The sequence below is a fragment of the Anser brachyrhynchus genome (genome assembly GCF_964034855.1).
Source record: "Anser brachyrhynchus genome assembly, chromosome: 3".
Lineage (NCBI taxonomy): Eukaryota > Metazoa > Chordata > Aves > Anseriformes > Anatidae > Anser > Anser brachyrhynchus.
In genome coordinates this window covers 99090025-99114961 of record NC_137696.1, presented here as the reverse complement: position 1 = coordinate 99114961, position 24937 = coordinate 99090025, and the positions used below count along the sequence as shown (strand labels likewise).

General features: G+C 36.3%; 1 protein-coding gene across 7 annotated transcripts in view; it reads right to left on the bottom strand.

The window, feature by feature from the left end:
- Positions 1-24937, bottom strand: part of KHDRBS2 (KH RNA binding domain containing, signal transduction associated 2) — a 378776-nt gene that overhangs the window by 239086 nt on the left and 114753 nt on the right. For all 7 annotated transcript variants that reach the window (XM_080584879.1, XM_080584878.1, XM_080584882.1 and 4 more), the window contains exon 3: positions 17010-17126. In XM_080584879.1, coding sequence (XP_080441005.1) covers positions 17010-17126 — 117 coding nt within the window. The remainder of the gene's footprint in view (positions 1-17009; positions 17127-24937) is intronic.

The following is a 24937-nucleotide window of genomic DNA, read 5'->3' as shown; positions in this document are numbered from 1 at the left end:
AATCCTACATCAAAAAAAAAAAAGAAAAGAAAAAAAAAACATATAAATATCTACAAGAAGCTCCCAACTAGTGACTGCAGCAATCCTAACAACAAAGATACCTAAACAAAGTAGAAAAAAATAAACAACATAAAATTATCACTTTATGTGTATTCTCAGCATTTTTGTTTTTATCCCATGAGATGCCAAAAGCTGACAGGATAATTTCTAACATTTCAAATCACTCAGATACGCTCCTATCAGTCCAGAAGCACATTCATCTTCTTAATGATACTCAACTGTGGCCTATTCAACATATAATGAATGACTTCTCCATATTTAAAATTAAAATGAGAGCATACATCACGAATCATTCACAGAAATAAAGGAACAAACTATCGCAAATATATCATGGTACATGGTAGAACTCCCAATTTTTCATGCCCCATTATATTTGAGTCTTAAAGCAATGACACTCCTTGAAGTCTATAAACCCTTTTCTTCAACTTACAGAAAATGAAAGAAAGAAATCAAACTAAAGACCACTTAGACTGGTATAACCTGTCAGAGCTTTGTTGCAACTCCTATCTAAACATACTCTTTCTTAGATTTTCTTTTTGTTATCAGGTATCTTTTCTAACATTTGCCTGCAATATTCCTGCCGTACTTTCAGTGCAGTGTATGTAATCTATTTCAAAGACACAAAGGATTTTTTTTTCTAATGACATTTTTTGATACAAGGCAACAAGAATTCTTTGCACCAATAGCTTAGCAAAATTTAATTAGGCATGCTGAATGGGAAAGAATAACATATGCTTCCGTGCTAGCTAATGTATTATGAAGGGTCATTTGATCTTGTATTTCATGGTATAAGGTGATAACTTATGCATGATAGGAAGGAATTCTCCCCTCAAGCATATTACCTTTTTCAATTACCTAGGAATATTATTTGCCCCTATTTCTCCTCTCATCATTTTCTAAAACACTGAATACTATTTCCAGAGTCAGGAAATAATGCTAGGTAAGTTAATAACTCAGTGTGCTACGACAACTCCAGATTTCAGTGTTGTATTGTATTGTATGTAGATACTACAAATAGTATAATACAGAATGTAAAAATTTGCCCTTATTGCTACATAATTCAAGAAAATTTTATAGTTCATCTATGGAGAAGATCAGTTTGGAAACAAAAGTCCAAAAAATAAATAACCAGGTGTATGATCTATCTCAAGCCATTTCACATCGAAGCCCAACTGAGTAAAAGAAACTAACTTTACACAGAATGGTTTATTGCTTCATTTTAAAGTAACATATGTAAAATCTTTTTATTTATTTATGATTCTAGGCTACCCTCCTCACGAATAAATTGCCAAGTAACATTTGAAATATATTTCAGTATATGTATTAGGCCAATATTCCGTATAATCCTGATGATGAATAACACTTTATTCACTATACTTGAAGTACTGGATATGAGTTCCCAGTCACGTGTGAACTGTTTAAATATATTTGTGGATAGACTTCTGAACTATTCTAGCACTTCTTAATAGTGATATACTTCAATGTAATGAGTGTAAAGATTTTCATTTAATGATGAATTTGCTTCAAAATTACTTCATCCTGGTACACATCAATAAATAATGATAATACATATTGTATGTATGTGGTGGTAGGCTAATCAGGAAAGTCAAAATTGATAAACCCTGAAGAAAGAAAATTAGCAGTTACTCTATGTGAATCTCATTAAAAACAAACAAACAAACAAACAAAAAACATAGAATTTGGTAACTCTATTCTCTAAATTATTTCAAATTTGATGCAGAAGACAGTATAGTGATGTTTCACAGACATACTTGATAAATAATCACACAGAGTCACAGAATCATTTAGCTTGGAAGAGACTCCAGTATCACCTAGCCCAAGCCATGACCTAACACTAACAAGTCCTCCGCTAAAACATATCACTAAGATCTACATGTAAACATCTTTTAAAGACCTCCAGGGATGGTGACTCAACCACTTCCCTGGGCAGCCCATTCCTAACCTAGCCCAATTCCTAACCTAGCCCAATGCCTAACAACCCTTTCAGTAAAGAAGTTCTTCCTAATATCCAACCTAAACCTCCCTTTGCGCAACTTTAGCCCATTTCCCCTCATCCTATCACCGGGCATGTGGGAGAATAGACCAATCCCCACCTCACTACAGCATCCTGTAGGTACCTCTAGAGAGCGATAAGGTCGCCTCTGAGCCTCCTCTTCTCCAGGCTAAACAACCCCATCTCCCTCAGCCGCTCCTCATAAAACTTATTCTCCAGACCCCTCACTAGCTTCATTGCCTTTCTTTTGACACACTCTAGCACCTCGATGTCCTTCCTGTAATGAGGGGCCCAAAACTGAACCCAGTACTCGAGGTGCGGCCTCACCAGAGCCAAGTACAGGGGGACAATCACTTCCCTAGACCTGCTGGCCACACTGTTTCTGATACAAACCAGGATGCTGTTGGCCTTCTTGGCCACCTGAGCACACTGCTGGTTCATATTCAGCCAACTATCAGCCAATACTCCCAGGTCCTTCTCTGCCAGGCAGCTTTCCAACAACTCATATCCCAGCCTGTAGCACTGCTTGGGGTTGTTGTGCTCCAAGTGCAGCACCCAGCACTTGGCCTTGTTGAACTTCATACAATTGGCCTCAGTCCACTGGTCCAGCCTATCCAGATCCTCCTGCAGAGCCTTCCTACCCTCGAGCAGATCAACACATGCACCTAGCTTGGTGTCATCTGCAAACTTACGGAGGGTGCACTTGATCCCCTCATCCAGATCATTGATAAAGATACTGAAGAGAACTGGCCCTAATACTGAGCCCTGTGTGACTCCACTAGTGACTGGCTTCCAACTGGATTTAACTCCATTAACCACGACTCTTTGGGCCTGGCTACCCAGCCAATTTTTAACACAATGAAGCCATGAGCAGCCAGTTTCTTCAGGAGAATGCTGTGGGAAACGGTGTCAAAAGCCTTACTAAAGTCAAAGTAGACAACACCCACAGCCTTTCCCTTGCCCACTAAGCTTAGTCATAGATGGAGATCAGCTTCGTAAAGCAGGACCTGCCTTTCATAAACCCTTGCTGGCTGGGCCTGATCGCCTGGTTGCCCTGCAAGTGTCATGTGATGACACTCAAGATAATCTGCTCCATGAGATTTCCCGGCACCGAAGTCAGACTGACAGGCCTATAGACATAAGACACCAGCAGTATTTTTACAAGTCTTATTCCAATGAATATGCATGTCCCATAAAATTGAGAATATCAACATTTGCTGAATGTTTGGACAGCATATGGGTGGGATTTGGGATTCCTCATGATTTTGGAGAAGATTTTTAGAATATCACTATATATCTGGTATGCTAGGTAATTTTGTAGGCACCCTTCAGCTGGTATGAGTTTCTATACACAGTACCAAATAAAATTTGAAAAAGATATGAACATGTGTTAAAGAGAAATTTTAATTTTACTTCAACATGCAGAAGTTTATATTACCTCTCACAGAATCTCAACATCTCACAGAATCTCAAAGAGCTGCTTTACAGTTTTTGGGTGCTTAGATACACTCTGAATGTGCACGCATGTTGTGCATTACCTATGGGGTGCCCCAATCAACTGTAATCTGCAAAACTCTTCCATAAGACAATTTCCGTGCAACTCACACAACAATGTAAGTAACAAAGAATTGCTAGGCTGGCATTTGGGGTAGCTGGTTTTGTATTCCTTTTTAAAGAAAAAAAAAATTTGGCAAACTATTCAGGACTATAGGACTATATGCTACATCAATTTAAAGAAATGTTCATTATTTTTGAACTTACAAATGGACCTATGGATCAAACCTGTTAATAGCCAGAGACTCAATATCAGTGTTACCCTAGAGTTGAAGAGATTTTTTTACATGTTTAATTATGTTTTTAATTAAGGAAAGAAGGCTTGCTGGCCATTCCTTCTATCTTCCTACCCTCTAAACTAACCTCTGGAGAAGAATTAAAAACATAATACAAAGGAAACATCTTTTTACTTTCCCTCTCCTGTCAAATAAAAAGCATGTGGTAACAGACTTCTTTAATGTACCAGAAGACGAAATGGGACCTATAGTTGGACAGAAAAACAGCTTTGCTGTTGTTAGTTTTTTCTCTACTTCAAAAATGACTCTTAAATGAATTCTTCAAAGTTTATAGATATCCCGTAAATCATTAATCTGCTTGAGCAACAAAGAATAAACATCAAGCAGCCTTTTACTTTCACAGCAAGGGTCTGTAAACACAGGAAGGGAAGAATTGCCAGTAAGGCCTAAATTCAGCAAAGCACTGACACATCCCTAGGCTAAAAATATATATGTTATTGTCTTCAAAATGTGGTTTACGAGATCAGGGTCCGATGTGAACAGCCAGGGTTACTTCTAAAGATATGCTTTCAAAGAAACTTTTTGGTTTGTGTGAAAGGCAAAAGGTGATAAATCATGGTGGTGCTTTTACCCGGCTTGCAGCCAAAGTCCACCACAACCACTCTCTTTGCTCCCCCTCCTCAAAGAGAAAGGGGAAGACAATACAAGGGAAAGGACTCAAGGGCTGAGGTAAGGACAGGGGGATCATTCAACAGTTATCATCACGGGTAAAATAAAGAGCACAGGAAGATTAATGCAATTTCTTGCCTGTTACTAACAGACTAAAAGCTAACCAGAAACACCTTCCCTCCTTCCACCCTCTTCTACCTCCTCCCCACGAGTGGTGCAGGGGAATGGGGAATGGGGGCTGCAGTCAGTCCCTAACGCTTCATTTCCGCAGCTCCTTCACAGTCACACTCTGCCCCTGCTCCACATGGGGTCCACCACGGGGTCAATCAGGAGCAAACTGCTCCAGCATGGGTCCCCCACAGGCGGCAGCTCCCCCCCAGACCCCCTGCTCCTGCGTGGGCTCCTCTCCACGGGCTGCAGCTCCGGCCCGGGGCCTGCTCCTGCGGGGGCTCTCCATGGGCCGCAGCCTCCTCCAGGCCACATCCACCTGCTCCACCAGGGGCTCCTCCACGGGCTGCAGCGTGGAGATCTGCTCCGTGTGGGACCCATGGGCTGCAGGGGGACAGCCTGCTCCACCAGGGGCCTCTCCACAGGCCACAGGGTAACTCCGCTCACAGAGGCCACCCCTGCAGCCACCCTGCTTCTAAAACCTTGCCACATAAACCCAATACGCGTGGTGAACCTGGGTAAGACCTTGTATGCACATTCTAACCACCATCTTACCTCCTACAAAAATTTTGTAACAGTGATTTATTTTTTTTTTTCTGTTCAGATTTTAAGTGGGGTTATTCTAATTTTAACCAGTGGAATGGCTAACTTCATAAATAGTTAAATATCCTACCAGTAAATAGTGTTTGAAAAAGAACCTGAAAGCCTTGAAAACAACCACAAATTTCCTTAGGAGTTGGAGGTATTCTGCAGTTGTATTGGAGGTATTTAATTCAATAAAATGAAGCTTTTGTAAAGAGACTTGTAATTATCAATGAATAGATAGCTCTATAGCTCTATAGCAACCTCTAAAGTAGATGGGCAAGTATTATTATCCTCTACTGTAGGAAAACTAATAAGACCATAGGAAATAATGTTACTTTCCCAGGGCCACAGAAGGATAGGAATTAAATCTAGATTCCTTGTGACTTCAAATACCACGTCTCTGCTGGATTCAATCTATCTTCATCTCCAAAAAGGATAACAAAAATAAAAATTTTTAAAAAGCAATAATACCATCTATGATCTTAATATCATATTTTTGTTTTCATTGCATATTCAAATCAATGACTGCCCAGAGCTGCACACACGCCTTACTTTAACTGTTTGATAAAACAGAGATGTGTCTCATTTTCAAGTGTTCTCGAAATGATCTGTTGTCAGAGAATATGTGAAATTTATAATGTTCTTTTTCAGAAATGATGAAAGGAAGTTTTTTGTTTTTTTTTTTTTTTTAGTAATATATGGCTACCAGCTGAACGTAAGTGTGCAGATCTTCTTAAAACCGTTATTGAGAACCCACAAATTATTGCAGATTGCATAACAACTGTTCCATGATGAAGTTAGAGCTATAAAGTTATATTGATGCTGGGTAGATAAACAAAGAAGGAATGCTACAGTACAACAGGAATCAATCAGAAAAATAATCTAGAGACTAATCAATGTCTATGAATAAGAGAACATTAATCCCTGATGGAGATGTTACAAACAAAATAATATCTAGCTTAGCTATCTAAATTCCACTCACCATCTTCTCCTATTATGTTTATCACGGAATCAAATTTCAGAGGACTCTGAAGAGCTGTTGCTCCAAGTCTGATTTTTTTCATTATTCTATTTAATTGTGTGCACTGTAATTTAATTTACTGCAATGCTGCCTCTATTGTGCAATGCAAAATTCCTTGTAACAGTAACCCATTAAAATATATTAAAAGTATTTATCATGGTCCTCAAGAGCACAGATAACATTATGCATGGAAAACTGGGATTTAACATAATTGCTGCAAATAATTCAAAGCATTTCTTTTTGCATTTATCTATATGTAAAACAGCAAGAACAATAATCATAAAACAAAAACTCAGCAAGATCAAACCTGGTCTTTATGAAGCCTCATGCAGATAAATAAAATTCTTTGGAATATAAATCACTGTTCTGAGAAAGTGTGGATGGGAAAAACCATCACTGTGAAGAGATCTACAGTCCCTCAAATTGCTGTAAGCTATCGAGTTCATTTACTTATAGTTTTCTTCTTCTTCTTCTTCTTCTTTTAATTATTATTTATAATTTAAACTTATTGCCTGCTGCAAAGGCATTGATGTCAGCGTCAGGCCTCACACTGACTAGACATTCAGGTTTGAAAATTCTGCCATCTGTGGGAAATGGGGAAGTCCCAGCTGGTCCCAGACAACCTGCAGGCTCAATAGCGAAAACTAAATTGCACCAGCAAGCACCATTTATTCTCCAGCCCAAAAATTCAGAATGACTTGAAGTCAAGAAGAATTTGGCACAGATCTGAATGTCATCTCTGACTTTTAGGTATCAAATCAACACCACTACTGACAGAGGAATATCAGAGCTGAGTTACTGGGCAGCTTGTTTCTAATACATATGTGTACATGGCAGGTGTATACACCTTCTATGCTGTATTAAAAAGGGAAAAAAAAAGTATGACAATCCACAAACAAAAAACATCTGTTTTCCGGTCAAAAAACTATTAAAAGTGTACAAGTTGGCAAAACAGAAAGCATGTAGCCTTTTGCTGCTATGAATAGTATGTATTATTTTCACTAGAGACTATCTCTACCATTCCCACATTCCTCTCTTTTGCTGCTTATTATGTTTTGTCTCCTTTAATGTTTTGTGGACCTTCATCACTTTTAATTCAAAACAGACAGAATAAGTCTGAAGCACTATCTTAATACTTTGCCCCTTCCTTGGAAGTAGTCTAATTTAGCAGAAAGAGAAGAATGTGTCCTACCTTTTTGAAAACAGCAATATAATTCTCACAAATATCCTGTCATAGTTATAACTGTAAGTCTGTTTAAACATTAGATGCAAGGGAGGAGATGAAGTCTTTTTATATCACCACTGTGTTGCACCAGTAATAAAACTTGGATTTTTCAGCATCTGTTCAAAGTCAGATGTAATTCTTTTGTGAGGACAATGTAATTTTCTTAACTATCAGCCTTACAGTCTGTAATTTTTAACACAAGGTTAAATTGCCCTCTTGGTTATTCCATTTTGAAAATGCCATCACTAATTACATGGAAGTATCACTGCACTCAATAAATCAAGTTAGCAGGAAATATTTAAGTTAATATAGATGGCTGAATCTCTGCAACCATCCTAACATCTCACTCTTTAGATCGGACTTCAGTCTTAGAATTAATGTATTTTGAGTTTGCAGTTGATTTTCATTCTCTCAGTCAGCAAAATACTAAGAATGGTTTATTCCTCTCACTACCGCTGGCTTCAGTAAGTACAGGAAATGCACCTCTGGGACACTTAGAGGAGATCATATAGATTTTCATTAGGAGTCAAAAGAGATAAATACAACAATTTTAAAATTAAATTACAAAAATTTTGAGTATTTAAATGAGTAACCAATGTATGAACTTTACTTTTTCATCAATAATCATCACGTGTCAAGGTTAGGAATACATAGTAATCTCTATTTTTCTGTCATCTTTCCAATTTAAAGCAAATCTTGCATTCCAATTTTCCTTGTACAAAGAAACATAAGTTTTTCTTATATAATACCAAAACATTTTATAAAAAAAACTGGGTATGTCAACAACTTTAGATGTTCAGTTCAGTTTCCACAAACCTACCAGAACATACAGTCTGAGAATACCAAGAGTAAGTACCAGCTAGCATTGTGTAACTCTGCATCTAAGACAGCTGCTATATGCACATGAAAGCATACATTTTATGAAATAAAGGACCCTCTGAGGGGAATTGGTCTGCTAGTATGGCCCTTCTCTTTCAGAGTACATAGTCAGAGTTGGCCTCACAAGCATTGTTTTAACCCGGTAATTGTGAGTGAGTGTGCAAATCAAATGTGAGAGTAAATAAGTGAATGTGCTGTTAGAATAGTTATCTGCTATTAGTAGAAACAGCTTTATGAATAAAATATATTCTAAGAAATATTGTTTGTGATCTGTTCTGTGACCCTGAATTCCATCCCCTAAAGGGAGTTTCACACCGGAGGTGATACACAGATATTTTCCAAAGAAACTGTGGTGGTTGAGCAACCAGTTGTTATGACTTGAGTAACACTGGGGGAAGCAGTGATAATGACAGTCTCTACTTTTAATCTGTGACTGCCAACAGATTTTCATTTTCTCTGTATAAGTAGAAAGTATATTCTTTGGATTTTTTGTCTGTTTGTTTGTTTGTTTTGTTCAGCTAAAACCTACCTTTAGAGTTTGAAAACCTTTCGTACCTTTTGACATGCTCACTTAAAAGAAAAGCTGAGAGAATGTGGATTAAAGTAGACTTTAAAGGATTAACATCCTTTTGCAGATGAGCACTTGAAATATTCCAGTTTCAAAATATGGGGTGCTCTGTTTTTCTTTGTTGTTGTTGTTTTGTTTTGTTTTGTTTGTTTGTTTTTGCTTGTATCTTTCTTTGCTGCTCATTGTTACAGTCCTTATAGCTTCACAGCAGTCAGTATCAGGAAGGTAGAGAGATTTACAGAAGGAAAAAATGTGCTGCAGCAGAAGCAGTGAGTTGCTGTTACTTCTGCTCATATCTTGAATGCATGCTGAGCATTGGTTATAAACTGCTCTTGGATATAAACCTCTTGTGGGGTAAGATGGCTGTAAACTCTAAGGTACAATGGTTGCAGAGATAACAATCCAAAGTCAATAATACTTTTACACATAGCAAAGGAAAACCTAACAGAAAAAGATTAATTGGCTGAGCACCATTTAGTGATTTAAAACTATCTATTGATGCTTCTGGATGTGAGCCAGTTTTCTAAATCCAATGTCATGCATTGTTCTATCTTTCCCTTAGAGATTTTATGGCTAAAGATGATAAATGAGTAATTCAATGAAACAGAGACATCTTACCTAAGAAACAAACATTGCAGGGACTTTGCATAAAGTCCAGATCAAAACTCCCAACAGGCTGGAAGTAAACTTGCAGTTTCTGTTTTAAAGGACCAAAATAGTTATTTTTAAAGAAATACTCAAATTTGTATCCCCTACTACAAGAGCTGAAATCTCATTATGACACATTGGGCTGAACTACTATAGCCATGAACTAGAGCAAGCAACTCCACTGACATGAGTGGAATGCCATCAGCATAAAACGTAGTGCAATAGACTACTAGATTTATTTTATTTATTTTATTTTATTTTATTTTATTTTATTTTATTTTATTTTATTTTATTTTATTTTATTTTATTTTATTTTATTTTATTTTATTTTATTTTATTTTATTTATTTTATTTTATTTTATTTTATTTTTATTTTATTTTATTTATTTTATTTTATTTTATTTTATTTTATTTTATATTTTATTTTATTTTATTTTATTTTATTTTATTTTATTTTATTTTATTTTATTATTTATTTTAATTCTATTTTTAGCTTTCTAGTGTCCATCATAATTATTCTTGCTTAGAAAGGTGTCACTCTCATTTGGAATGAAATATGACATACCTAACTATAGTGGATAAGCTTAAATGATCATAACAGGCAGTGACACTCAAAGGTTTTTGAATCTCAGGACACTGAAGAAGACATTTTCATTCTCATGTTTCCATAAAGAAAAGGGATTAGGAAAGGATATAATCTAATGCTCAGATCATCACCTCCTATAGACAAAACACAACTTTTTCCTTCTCTTTTTAGCTACTTGAACATTATTTATATAGCTTTATTGAAAAACCAGTGAAGTTGAGAGAATGCTATCAGAGAATTAACTCTCCAATATTAGGACATTATGCTCATGGTAGAAATGATCTAATGAAGAAATGATCTGATGAAGAAATATATAGTGATTCAAACCACAGTGTTGTTGGGCACTATGTCACATTATATACATGTGCACTTAACCCTGTACAATATTTAAGCACATATTTAAAGGTTGCAGGAGTGCAGTCAGGACACTTAGCATTTGCATTGAACATGCTGGGGTGCACTGCAATTCTCCCACATTTCCCCAGCCTTTGATAAGGTACTCATGTAATATGACTGTTAAAAAACAACAACAACAACAACAAAAACTAAAGCCAATACATTTATCACTGAACCTATGTAGGTTCTTTTTCAGTTGACTTTAGTTCTTTGCAGTTGCCAATAAAGTCTTAACGCCTGTGTTTTTTAAAAGACAAGCTCATGCGAGAAAGGACAAGATGCTGTCTAATGGCAGTGGAGCTTCCTTGGAAAGCACGAAAGGTAGACAGTTCTAGTGCACTTAAGTCTTCTGTGATAAAACCTTCTTGCTTTAGTAACTATTTTAAATAACAGATGAAACTTGAAAGCAGTTAAAAGTTCATTCAGTAGTTGGCAAAACACTCAGTCATGGAAAAAACAGTTTATGTGATTTTTCAAAGCTGCAGTGCAAGTTTATTATCTAATTCGCCATGGTTTATGGGAAAGAAATGGGAATCTTTGGTAACAAGGACTAAGTCAAACAAGTGAGTTCTGAGCTGTGAGTGGCTGCTGGGCAATGTGGGGTGGAGGGACATAGACATAGACCGGAAGCACAAAATGAGTCTATGAATAGCAATCCAAGTAGCAGTAAGGCTTTAAATTGAGGTGACAGGTATATATCAGCATCTGGGAGATTTAACTCAAGCAAAATGAGTTAACATTTTCTTTCCTGAGTGGATGACAGCCCATGTGATACTACAGCAATTTAAGTTTTATCTTTCGGGTCTTATACTAATTTCCAAACCCAACTTTATATAGGTTAAAAAGCAGTTGTGATTTCTGCAAAGACAATCTGCACCTTTTCAGTTTAAATAGTTTGTCCTGCAAGATTTGTCTTATAGGTGACTAATAATGACTTTTCAGGAAAAAATAATCAGGCTAAAAATATATTTTTTTTTCTTTTTTTTTTTCACAAAATGAAAAGCAGTGAAGAATATTACTTTGCATAAAACTGGAAATGTTATTAAAACAAATAAAAACACTATTTTTCTTAGGTTATATGGTTCTTTCAAATCTCTTCACTAAGACTAATTTTTAAATACAAAAGTTCTTCTAAACATACAAACAAACAAAAAAAAAGACATGAGCATTTTGCTTTTAAAAATTTTATACTAAAATACTTGTATGTTTTAAAGATTTCTCTTCAATCCCTTCTTTTGTGCTGACTTAAATACATAAATTCAACTTAATTTCAGAATTTTGGAGCATCCACATGTCTGTTATATAATTTTTTGTTTCAGTCATTTCTTTCTTTGAATGTTCCCAACATACAGTTACATATGAAACAGGAAAGATTTATGATAAAATTCTTACAAGGGTTGATACCTGCCATTTTTTTTCCAAGCCATCTTGCTCCCTTTTTCAACGTTTTTTGTTTTTTTTTTTTTTCATTTTCTTCGCCTTGTTTCAGTTATTAATCTGGTCATGGCTTTCATTTGCTCTATTTTAACAGCATTATTCATACCAATTAATTTTTGATATTGACTGTAAGTATAGTTGTTAAAGGTAAATCTCGCTGTATACAATCTTACTTACTCTGATATAGTTAATCTCTGAAAAACACATAAAGAAAAAGTGAGGTCATGTTGCAGATAAGTGCATGCTGTTGGACCATGATTAAAGTTGTTGATGTATTCTCACCCTTGTTATTAAGGACATCATAACAATGTACCCTCAGATCAGTATTTTCTCTCCACTCAGTAGGGAGTTCTTGTGGCAAAGTGGAAGGGGAAGAAGGACGGTGTCAATTCTTCCCACATATTCTCCGCAAGTTCCATCAACCTGCAGTTAGGTAATGCAGCCCTTAATGAAAGTTCTATAACACCAGTATGTTTCTTTTATCTCTGTCCCTAAATGTTCTGCTTTCCTACAAAAATGTTCCTTCGGGTCCCATCTGCATTAAATCATTGCCATTTTGATTTCTCACATACAATGTTCCAAAGTTCTACAAAATACAAAGACAAGTTACATATACTATTAATCTTTAGTGAATATTTATTGTATATTGGTATATAATTAGTGCAAATAAAAATACTACTACTACTCATATAAATAATCTAAAACCAGGGATTTTGAAGAAATAGTGCAGGCCCTGAGACTGTACTCTCTCTTGAAAAAAAAGTTTTTCTTGTTTTCAGGTACCTCACTGAAGAAATCAAAGTGTTTAAGAAACATCACTACATGTTTTCCTGCTTCTTTTAAAGAGAATCCATGATCTTTCTACTATAGCTTAATGAAAAAGCTATTCCACCTCCCTGCAAACTTTTTTTTTTTTTTTTTTTTTTAACAGCGGTGAAAACCATTCATTGTATGGTTGAAAAGCAGAAAATCTGCATCTAAGTATGAAAGCAATCAATTAATTCTACTTGTAATGAGATTTCTCTTGTCACTTCAGTTTGATTGTTTACCTTTACAATTGCCTTCCACGCTGTCAGGAAAAAGCAGAAAAAAAAGTGGAAAAGAATCAAAAGCCAAGCAACTTAACATGACTATGCTTAATCTCATCACTACCTGTTCTGAAGAATGTCTTTGCATATTTATAATACTATATTACTACAGGAATGATGTGCTTTGATGGCATCATGTCAGTCACCAAGACAATGAGAGCTGAACCTGTCCTAAGAACTCAAAGGAAACTGGCTGTGCTCTTATGATGGGCACAATTCTCAGAAGCCGTGACTATGCTCATCATGTTGAACAATACCTTCTTATGATTTAAAAATAAATGGAGTTATTCAGCTAACAAATACTTCAAAGTTCAGCTATAGCCAACATTAAAAGTACAGTTCTGCATGCAAAATCAAAAGGAACAGAATCACAGGATCACAGAATCATAGAATAGTAGGGGTTGGAAGGGACCTCAAGAGATCATCGGGTCCAACCCCTGCCAAAGCAGGTTCCCTAGAGCAGGCTGCCCAGGTAGGCATCCAGACGGGCCTTGAATATCTCCAGAGAAGGAGACTCCACAACCTCCCTGGGCAGCCTGTTCCAGTGCTCCGTCACCCTCACTGTGAAGAAGTTCTTTCGCGTGTTGGTGCAAAACTTTGTGTGATCCATTTTGTGGCCATTGCCCTTTGTCCTGTCCCCACAAACCACTGAAAAGAGGTTGGCCAAATCCCTCTGTCTCCCACACTTAAGGTATTTGTAAACACTGATAAGATCCCCTCTCAGTCTTCTTTTCTCCAGGCTGAACAGACCCAGGTCTCTCAGCCTTTCCTCATAGGGAAGATGCTCCAGGTCCCATATCATATTTGTGGCCCTCTGCTGGACTCTTTCCAAGAGATACCTGTCTTTTTTGTACTGGGGAGCCCAGAACTGGACACAGTACTCCAGGTGAGACCTGACCAGGGCAAAGAACAAGAATCTAAAATTCAGCATCATCTTTTGTTGTGCCTAGAGGTAATGCAACATCTCATGATAGAGCTTGTTTTTCCTATCAGAACTCTGTAGGATCTTTCCCTACAGATTGTGTTCATTACAGCAAAATAAACTTCTGCTGAACTAGTGGCATTAGCTTGATCACAAAGATTAAGTTTTTCTTATATCCGCAATAATATTCTGCAAAATCGTTGAAGTTGTTTTTGGGCATCTCTTCAAAAATTGTGAACACAGTTTTCTGTGAGATGTATATAAATTCTGTGGTATTTAGTGAACAACTGGAGTTGATTTAGTGCACAACTGGAGTTGCTGATATTATTCATGTTTAGTAAATTGCATTGATTTTTCAAATTAATTTGCCTATGCAACTGTAGGAACAGTGGATATGCAAAAATTCAAGTCACTCTTACCAACAGTGTCCCCTGAGGCTTGAAAAAGGAACAAATTCAGTTCCTTAGTCTTTGGAATTTATACATAGATTTCTTTTTTAACAATAAAGAACATCTGAAAACCAGATAAACCACCCTTAACAGAGGGAGGTTCCCAGAACTGGGAACTGCAGCTCCCCTTGCCCGAAATGAATATGCCCAGAGTGGTTCATTGTAGAGGCAAGCATGTGCCTACCATCATTTTGGTACCGAAAAGACAAAAATCATTCCTTTGTGAACACTAAGTGAGGATTTCAGGTGTAAAAGTATTTAATCTTTTCCATCAGGCATATCACTGAAATTCAGCTTCTGTTGCTCTGATGCAGCTGAGCAGTCAGCTGCACTGGACCAGAGGGGAAAAACCCACATGCCTGCTGTCTGCTTGGGGACTGGTATGGCCCATGGCATAATACAGACAGCCCTAAGGATATTCTAGTTAACAGAGAGAAATTACAGAGATTTTTCCTGAAAGTTCCTCCAGAAGGAAGATTCATCAGCCCATATACATAAACTGATTTCTAGTATGGTATGAAATAACCACAGCAAGCCTCCAGTCTCTGGTAATTTGTATTTAATTCCATAAAAAGTGCTGCATAAAAGAGGCTAGTGAGCTTGTTTTAAAGCAAGAAAGCTGTTTTGGCCAGAGCAAGTTGCATTTTCCTTAGTGCCTTGGCAGTCTAGGTTATTATTTTTGCTCACAGTTATTTTCTTTAGTTTTACCAGAATCTCAACCTAGAAAATCTCCTCTGAATTGCAACTATTATCCATCTCATGGCCATTCTCAGTGTCTTTTGCTTGGAACTGCTAACAGTGATGTACAGAGATCAGACAATTCCTTTCTCACTGTAAGAGCATAGGCATTTCATTTTCTTTTGAGTCAGTGATGTCCAAATTGGATTAAGATAAGTAAATTGCTTGTGAGGCTTTCTTTACAGAAGTTGCTTTTGTCACTGCCATATTTAATGCTATTTTACTCTCGAACTTCATTTTTTTACACCTTTCTTATATGAGTGACTTTCCATGAAGTTCACAGTAAACTTCATATCGAACTTTAGGCATAAATATTCTACAAAGAGAAAAAAAATAAAAATTGAATCTTGTTCTACTGACATACTCATGAGTGAATGTAATAACTGGCATGCTGGCACTGTTTGTTATGATCATATGAAATTCAAATGGTATGATAAGAAGAGTCACCAATCTCAAAATCAGAGGACTTTGTCTGTCTATTTATGTGCTTAAACCCCTTTATCTGGTAACAAGCTCTTCACACTTCCCTGTCTGGGCAATTGCCTCTCTTGGCAATAATAATCTGAGTGGGTGGCTGAGAATGGAGCTGGCAGACGTAGTACAGATGCAAATTACTGCTACTAAGCAGCACTCACATTCATTCATCCAGGCAGTCATTTTTTATAATTCCAGAAGTAAGCCAGAAGTCATAAAATATTTTACTTGTCAATAACTAAAAATACAATCTGTAATGTAATCAACATTTATTATCATAAAATATAATGTTAAATAGATAATTGAAGTGTGAGTATGCCCAATGTCATAAAGAAAGCACTGAAAAAATGAAATATGCTCTGTGCCTAATTTGTCTTTTTGTGTTTTATTTTTAATATTGCCATTGGAGATCTCATAATGCAAGTGTGACTGCTGATACGCATTACCAAGACCAAATAACACCAGCCATAAAAATGGTAAAATCCTGATTAGCCTTTCCTTTATTCTGGCATGTTATTTCTTTCATTATTTTAGCTACTGAGATGAATGATAGAGGTGACAGAAAGGAAAGCTGAATAATGCACAGCATTAGTAAAGGCAATATACAGTGCAGTGAAATTAGTAGTCATTATTTCTGTGTTGACCATAATACTGCTGTTCCACAGCCTGTAAAGTAAGGTGCCACAATGCAATGTATACTTACTTGCTCTTTGGCTTGCATACATATGACTTGACTTTATGAATAAATACTGAAGGTGCAATAGACGTGATTCCAAATACAGATTCTTTATCTATTGTGCATTTCTAAGCACATTTAAATAAAATTTACACTTTGTTGTCTTTATTAAAACTATTCCCTGAATAAAACTTCAAGCTTTTTTAAAATGTTACCTCTCTAAATAAACAATAAGAGCAAACCTAAAGAAACAAAAGAGAGAAAAACTATTAACGTACATCAGCATTACAGCAGTAATCTTAAAAAAAACTTTCTCAGGAGAAACAAGCTTCACTCAGAAAAAAAGAAGATGGTTTCTCTTTTGTGTTAATTATTTAAACAACAGTGGTACTATAGTAACTGTGGTGGTCCACAATTATACGGGAAGGTTTGCGTAGCAAGAGAAAAACTATATTTAAACAATTGGTGTAACTTGAAAAAAACAAATGAGCCTTTGGAGTCAAAGTTTAGCTTAAGTCTGTTAACTGAGCCATTAATAAGTAGACAGGCAATCTAAGTATAACAGCTAAGAGCAAATGTATCAACACTAATTGCAGTCAGAATCCAGACACAGTACCTTGGCTTTATCCCTCATGGAGCCTTTCCCCAAGATAGACATTTTTGCACCTGTTTCTTCTTGTAACCGCTTCAAGGAGTTTCCTCTTGGTCCAAGCAATTTCCCAACAAAATTGAACTAGAAAGTAAGAAAGAGAACTATTTTAAACCAAGGAGCACCTTTTTGAAAAGTTAATAATCCTTTATAAAGGAGTTGGTTAAAGGGAAAAGTTTAATTTTCTTTCTAGGCCTAATACATAGAAGTGTGGAGAATTGAGGTATTTTTTTATCACTAAAAACATTCGTGGTTTATTTGGAACCTAGGAGGTTCATCTTTAGGAGAGAAATAATCAGTGGCTGCTTAGGTTAACTAACTTAAACAAGAACTTTTCTTACTAGATGACAGGTGAAACTGAGAGAATGAATATGTTCTTTCCTGACTTAGCCAGCTTTATTGGCAAAGTAATATATTCTGCAAAGTTAGATCTTTCAATGGATTTTGAAGAATTGATGTTTTACATATTGATTTTAAAATAAGTGCTGTTGTGTGTATCAGCTTCAAACGTCTGTTTTGCCAGCAACTGAATTAATCATACAAATAATAGACCACTGTAGATATTCAGGCTGTTTTCTGAGAAGATTTTGAGGAGCACTGTGATTTGCCTGGCATGCTGCTAATACTCAAACACTGCACAGGTACTGTGACACATACAACAGTGTTTTATATGTATGGGGAGGAGAGATATCTATATGAAAAATTTAGTGGCAGAACAGTAAATAAATGGGGTGCTAATGTAATGTTGACAAAAATAACAAAAGGGGAGGAGTTATAAAGTAACAGTGATTTGTTTATTCTGAAGTCAATAGTTTCTTCAATTTAGTATGTTTTATGCTTTCCAAAATCTTTTACAAACTCTATGGCATGCTGTCTTTGGAATTTGACTGAGAACCATCAGTATTAGCTTAGGATGTTTCTAAGCTATGATCAAGTTTGAACAGACAGTACTCTGGCTTGTCTTTCAACAAAAAGTAAGCTCAGCTGAGGATAAAGGTGTGCATTTATATATGTACTTCCTTGTTTTTATTTTAGAGCAGAACTAGGAGAAAAATCGGATGAAGAACATGACAATAAGAATAGCAATCCAGGACATACTGGTGTCAAAACTACACATGAACCTCTAGAAAGAACACAGAATCAAATCAGAGAATCAGAGAACCATCTAGGTTGGAAAAGACCTTTGAGATCACTATGTCTAACCATCAACTTGACCTACTGAGTCTCATCACTAAAACACATCCCTTAGTGCCATGTCCATACATCTCTTAAGTATATCCAAGTATGGGGACTCCACCGCTTCCCTAGGCAAACTGTTCCAATCCTTGACAATACTGTTGCATGGGATTGTTACAACCCAAGTGCAGGACCTGGCACTTAGCCTCCTAGAGTGTCCTGTGATTGGACTCAGCCTATCAGTGCAGATCCCTCTACAAAGCCTTTCTACACTCAAGCAGATCAAGAGCCCTGCCTAACTTGGTATCATCTGCAAACTTACTGAGGGTGTGCTCGATCCCCTTATCCTGATCACTGACAAAAATGTTAAACAAAAGTGGCCCCAGTACCAAGCCCTGGGGAACACCACTGGTGACCAGCTGCCAGCAGGACTGAACTCCATTCACTGTGACTCCTTGAGCCCGGCCATTCAGCCTGTTCTTCCCCCACTGAACTGTCCAAGCCATCAGCAGCAAGCTTCTTCAGGAGAATACTGTGGGAGATGGTGAGAGAAGAGATGTTGTAACATACCCTGTTTTGCACTACCTGCTATTTTAAATTTAATCTTAAAAAGGAGATCTGGGGGAATGTTGTTTCCATTTTAGCCAGCAAGAACCTAACATGCATATATACCAGCCAAACACAAAATCAGGCCAGATACCCTGGAACTCAAGCTAACTTTTGTTCCAGTTTCTTAATTACAAATTACTTGCAACTTCCTTCAAATATTGGTTATATCATCAAAGAAAATAATATGTAATCAGAGGAAAAATAAACATGTAAAGCAAAATCTACTTCCACCTAAATTAACATAACTGATTTCAGCAAGATGAATGTCTAGGGGGAAGTAGGAAGTAGTACAGCTGCAGAAAAACAGAGCTTTGAAGCTCAAAAAAACATTTTTCAGGCATGTGTGCTTGCAATTTGTTCCAACTCTATGTGTTGATTTAATAAAAGTTAACAACTTTTCCAATAAATCTTACCCTTTTAAATCATCATGATATAAACAATAGTAAGTCTGTACTCGAACTAGCTATGCATCTTCCATTGGCCAACTTTACTTGGAAGAAGTTTCTGGCTTCAGATGGATTATTAAATTTCATATGGAAATAAGCCTAAGGATGAGGAAGAAACAGCAAGGACTGAATTGCATCTTTAATTTGAAACTATATATTAGCCCTAGGACTTAATCTATTGATAGAAGTAAGATTTCAAAAATGAAATCTCATGCATGTGAAGGCTCATTAGAGAAGGTCGAGCAAACAGCAGAACTGTCTCATCTCTACAGGGAACACGCTTACGTGCAGAACGGTTGTTACAGGATGAATTATTTTGTACAACTTACACTTCACCAATCAGAGTAGAACCAGACGGAAATTATGCTTTCAGTGTCTCTAAATATTAGGAATAGATGCCTTTCAAAAGCTGAAAGAGCTATACAGCTACGTAAGCTTGGAAAAGCCTACAGGAAGACCAGCCAAAGCTCAACAGTGTTAGCTCTCTGAATGGAGCAAAACTATTAAACTACAGTCTATGAAGATTTATGCTGAACATTTATACTTAAGCACGTCATAAACTGTCTAATAATTACCTTGAAATATTGCTGCAAAGGAGCAGTATGGCCAACATAAACCATGTGCAAAGTGGATTTTAATCACTTCAGAGGAAATAAGTGGCGAGGGATTTTAATTCTATTGATTATGTATCAGACAAGCATTTACACTTCATCCACCTTCTAGATATTCTCTGAAAACATAGATCAGGAAGCAAGCAGTTACAAGTGAAAAACTGAATTGCTCTTATTTTTGTTTTGTTTGAAGTTGAAGAAAAGCCAGTGCACAATATCAGAAATTCTACCACTGTCCTCAGTCTTGCCAGCATCTGAAAATTCTAGGGCTGCCAACCATCTTTAGCACTAGTCTATAATCATAAAACTCTTTGAAGTCTGAAAATCCCTCCCATGCTGCACATCAACACACCTCACTTGCTTCAGCTTAAGCCACTGAGAAGACAATCCCTAAAACTAACAAGGTGTTGTCAAGCTGGAGCACAGCATATGCAGTCCGTCTCCCAGTGTCAGTATTTATTATGCTGATATGTTTGTTTTGCATGGCATCTGTGGAATGCCAGAGATTAACTATAACCTGTGCTGTTAAAAACATGTACAATAATTAGTTCTTAAAATATATCCCATAGCTAACATACATTGTTATGACAGACTCAAGTGTACTATAATACACCAAGATCATCACACGTATTCTCACTCCCATGGTTGAACTTACCTTCTTCAAACTTGATGTTGTGTATTGTTTTTTAAAGTCCTAATATCAGCAGAATTATTATGGAATTGTAAATAAACACACAAACAAATATTTGTAAGTTTATATTTACATAATATCTGGTTTATATGGTGTGGTGAACTGAAGAGGAAGTTTTTTCAGTATACGGCATATTAAAGCAAATTTTCCTGGAAATGAACACAGGTGGGAGTTTGAACTTTAAAGAAGGCATCCAAGGTAAATGGACACAGCTCCATTACTGTATTTTTGTTGTATATAAGATGGGGAAAAGAAAGTGAATTTGTACTGTGGAGAGGCTGTAGCTGACACCACCATACTTTTATACTCTATCCTATTGAACTGTGTACGGACTGCATACATATACTAATACAGTAAGCTTCTAATGACAAGGGACCAATCAATGCCTCATACAACAAACTACGAAATGAGAGTTTTGTTAAAATTAGGCAACAACAAAAAAAAGTTGCGAAGCCCCAATTTTATGACAGAGATTCAGCCACACTCTGTTTTTGTTTGTTTGTTTTCTTCTGTACAAGTAGAGAATTATGACCAAATTTTGTTTTTGTTTTTGTTTTTAATCCTGTTTTTGTTTTTAATCCTAGGAGGCTAGCTGGCACACTGTAAAGTGTCCCAAGTCAGCTGTCCAGGACCTGTCTGTGGCTCCTTGCACTGGAGCAGTCTCAATGACCTGACAGCTACAAATGGAGCTAAAGAAGCTAGGCAGATAGCAGTTGTGACTTTCATTGCTACCTCATTTTTTAATGCTCAAAATAGTAGTCAAACATTGAATCTTCACTTTGGTTGTATACACAGGACTCTCTCCAAATGTAATAAGCTTGTTTTTGAATAACCTAACCACCTAATGCTCAGTTCTCTTGTAACAACCAGGTGGGTTGCCATTGCTGCTCTGCTTTTAAGTGCAAAGGAATATTGTGACCTTCCCACAGGCTGTGAGGTCAGGTGGGGTCTCCCCAAAGCCAGCAGCATGAGGCACCTTGGGCTGAGGAAAGTCACCCTTGCTGGGGACACCACTTGGCCTGTTGAGTCATGTGGCACTGTCAGAAGTACATAGAAAATTACTCCATAACATAGAAGAACTATGAATTAAAGTGCTCCCCATAAGTCCTATCCTATCTAAAACCATACCTATCTTCCTCTCCACCTCCCTTCTGCACATGGGGGCAAAAATGCTGACAATCAAACAGCAAGTAATCATATTTTATTATCCTATGTTGCAACATAAAGCTCTAACCCACAGTGCTTTCAAAATTAAAAATCTCCATTAAGTTTTAGTAAAGATTTTGAGCATCTCAGGACACCACAGTTATAGCTATAACAAATCTAGCATTATATTTACAGCATTAACATTCAAGCCTCAAACTTAATACAATGATTGATAGAAAGTAAACTTTTATGTTTAGAAGAATAATTGTTTCCATGTTTGATGTAGCCCAAATACTTCCCTGATGTAACTGTAACACTTCATATTTTACAAATACTATTTAAATCGGGTTTTACAAGCAAAGCAAGGAATATGTTTGTCATTCAGAAAAAGCGTATGTGTCACTGACTATTTCTGGTCTATACACAGATAAATATTCAGAAAAGCAACAAAACTTATATAAATACGGAATGAGACAGACAAGTGTTTCCAGCTGTAAGATAAACAACACAAAGACCTGAACTAGGAGACTAAATTCATTTCTTCTAATCCTAGAAACAGCAAAATAGAAATAGCAGTGGCATGGGCAACACAAAGCAGGTTTGTTATTTTTTAGTATGCTCTATTCACCATTTGCTATCAGCTCCTTTGTGGGGGGACAAAGTGTCTTTCCATATTCGGAGATATTTATTCTCACAAAAATCTTTCTCTATTCAAGAAAAAATAAAATAAAATAAAATAAAATAAAATAAAATAAAATAAAATAAATATAAAAAACACTACCACCACCATAATAATAATAATAATAATAATAATAATAATAATAATAATAATAATAATAAAAGATCTTTTTCCTATCTAAATTCAGTCCTGTGCTAAAGAAAAAGGAGAGGAGACAAAGGCATTTTCCACTCCTGAATAAAACCTTACTGACTGAGACCTGTTTATTCTCACCCTGTTCTTAGACTTCTGATATTTCAATCATTTTAGAATAGCATTTGTTAAAGACTGTCACCTTTTGATATGCATAGGGGACTTCCCTTTGTGTAAAAGTAGCACTGGAAGATTAGGAAGGAAAATTTTATTTCCCTCATTACTTTATAGGCACATTAATCTTAGCAAATCCTTCAATGGACAAGTTTTTCTCCCTCTGCATATAGTTGCTTATCCCAATGCCTCTTCAAAATCTAGTATTTTTCAGCTTTTCCAAAATGCATTTACTGCTCCAGATAGGAATGCAATATTATTTTTAATTCTGGCACTGTAGTGTTTGCTGCCTCTCGAGAAGAGCTTACAAGTTTGGAAGGGTCAAATTTTGCAGGACTCTACTTTAGCCGGGCATGTTAGGAGACAGCAGGAGAAGAAGAAAATGAACATATTTCTTTAGATGGGCTCTGGAGACCTACGCCAAAGGAGATGTTCTAATGCTTTCTAAGACTACTGCACTGCTGAGACTTTACTACAGAGGTCCCAGAACCAAAAGATAAGGCTGCCCTATCCTCCAGAGCACTCTGTATCTGATCTGTTCATATATGATTGGAGAAGAAACCTGATACTAGCTCATGGGGAGAAAGATGGGCTCAAAATGAAATGCTCAAAGGAAAAATACAGCTTCTTGAAAACATAGGGGCAAATTCATTTCTGGTTTAAATCAACAGAATTACCTCAAGAATAAATTAAATTTGAGTAACAAAGTTAGAATCATTAAAACTACCACATTTGAAAGATTTACCTAAGAAATAAACATTTTTATTACACATTTTTTATCTTAAAAAGTGCTGGGAGCACATATTTATGGTGTGCTTGAAGAAGATGGTGCAGTATTTGTCTGGTTATTTCCTAGCTCATAGCAAGCATCTAAATCTACAGTGAAAATGTATTTTTGGCATAACTCCATGAAACAGATGGTCAGTGACTCTAGACAAACATCCTCCAGATACAAGTCCATACTGAGATAACAAAAATATTCCCTCATTCTTCATTTTAAGCAATTTTCTGTCAGAATTTGGTAACAAGTTGTGGCATTTAAATAGAGGAATTTAAATGGACCTTAGAATTAAAATATTTTATCTGTTTTTAAAAAGTAATTGTTTGGTGTCTGATGTGTCTTTATTCAGTTAAATGTAATGACTTAACTGAGGAAAATTTGAATAAATATTTCTCTAATACATGCGTTAGCAGTATGATTTATTATAATCCACTAATCTGTCACACACCCAAACATTTCATTTTGTGTAATTCTGTTTTTAACTTTGACATGAGGTAATTGAGAAGAATCCAAGAAACCAATTAGACTTCCGGATCTATATTAAATCTGCAATTAACAAGTTTAAGGGGTTTATGACTCACTGCAGCCATTTTTTTAATTATTATTTTAATTGCGGAGATAGATAGAATCAACGTACCAAGCACTGTACAGACACAAAAAGACATGATATTTACCCTAAGCTGTCAAGTATGCTAAAAAAAAATAAATAAAATAAAAAATAGACCTTGTTACATATATGTAGCTACTATTGCTTATTTGAATGGTTCGTGTGTGATTGAAGAAATTACTGCAATTAAAATCACTGGTTTGCTTATGAAAGTGGACTTATTCAAGGTAAGTGCAGTAAGATCAGGTTCCGCTGACAAGAGGAATACACAGTAGCCTGCTTTTTCACCTCAGAAATGGGAAAGAGAATCTTTATGTCACATTTTATCTTTGCGTTTTGCCTTTTGGCCCTGTTTGTCTGCATTTCAAGAATGGAATACACTACACACATTTCCAGATGCTGATTTTCTCTAAGCTTACCTCTATTTCGCCAGCTTAGTCAAAGCACTGTGCAAGGCTGATGGTAAGCAGGGATGGCTCTTATGGACACATGTCTACGAAGACTGCTTTTTAGTGAACAACTGTTCAAATAGAGCAGTATTTTTAAAAATGGCAGAGTAGGCTAGGCTAAAAATATCCATCTCTTCAAAGCAAAATCAGACTATGCAACAGCCATATTCTATTAAATCAAGGGCAAGGGGCCTCTGTAGGATAAAAAACAAAATAAAAAAATACAAAAAAAAATCTCTTCACATTCATCTTAGCCAAGCCTGAGACAGTAAACTTTTAATATTTAAAAATAAGTAAAATACAAGGTAAGACTGGCTCACTTGAAAGATGTTGTATAAAATGATATTTCTACGAAGGCTAACAATTCAGACTGAAGAAGTGCACCACCAAGCTT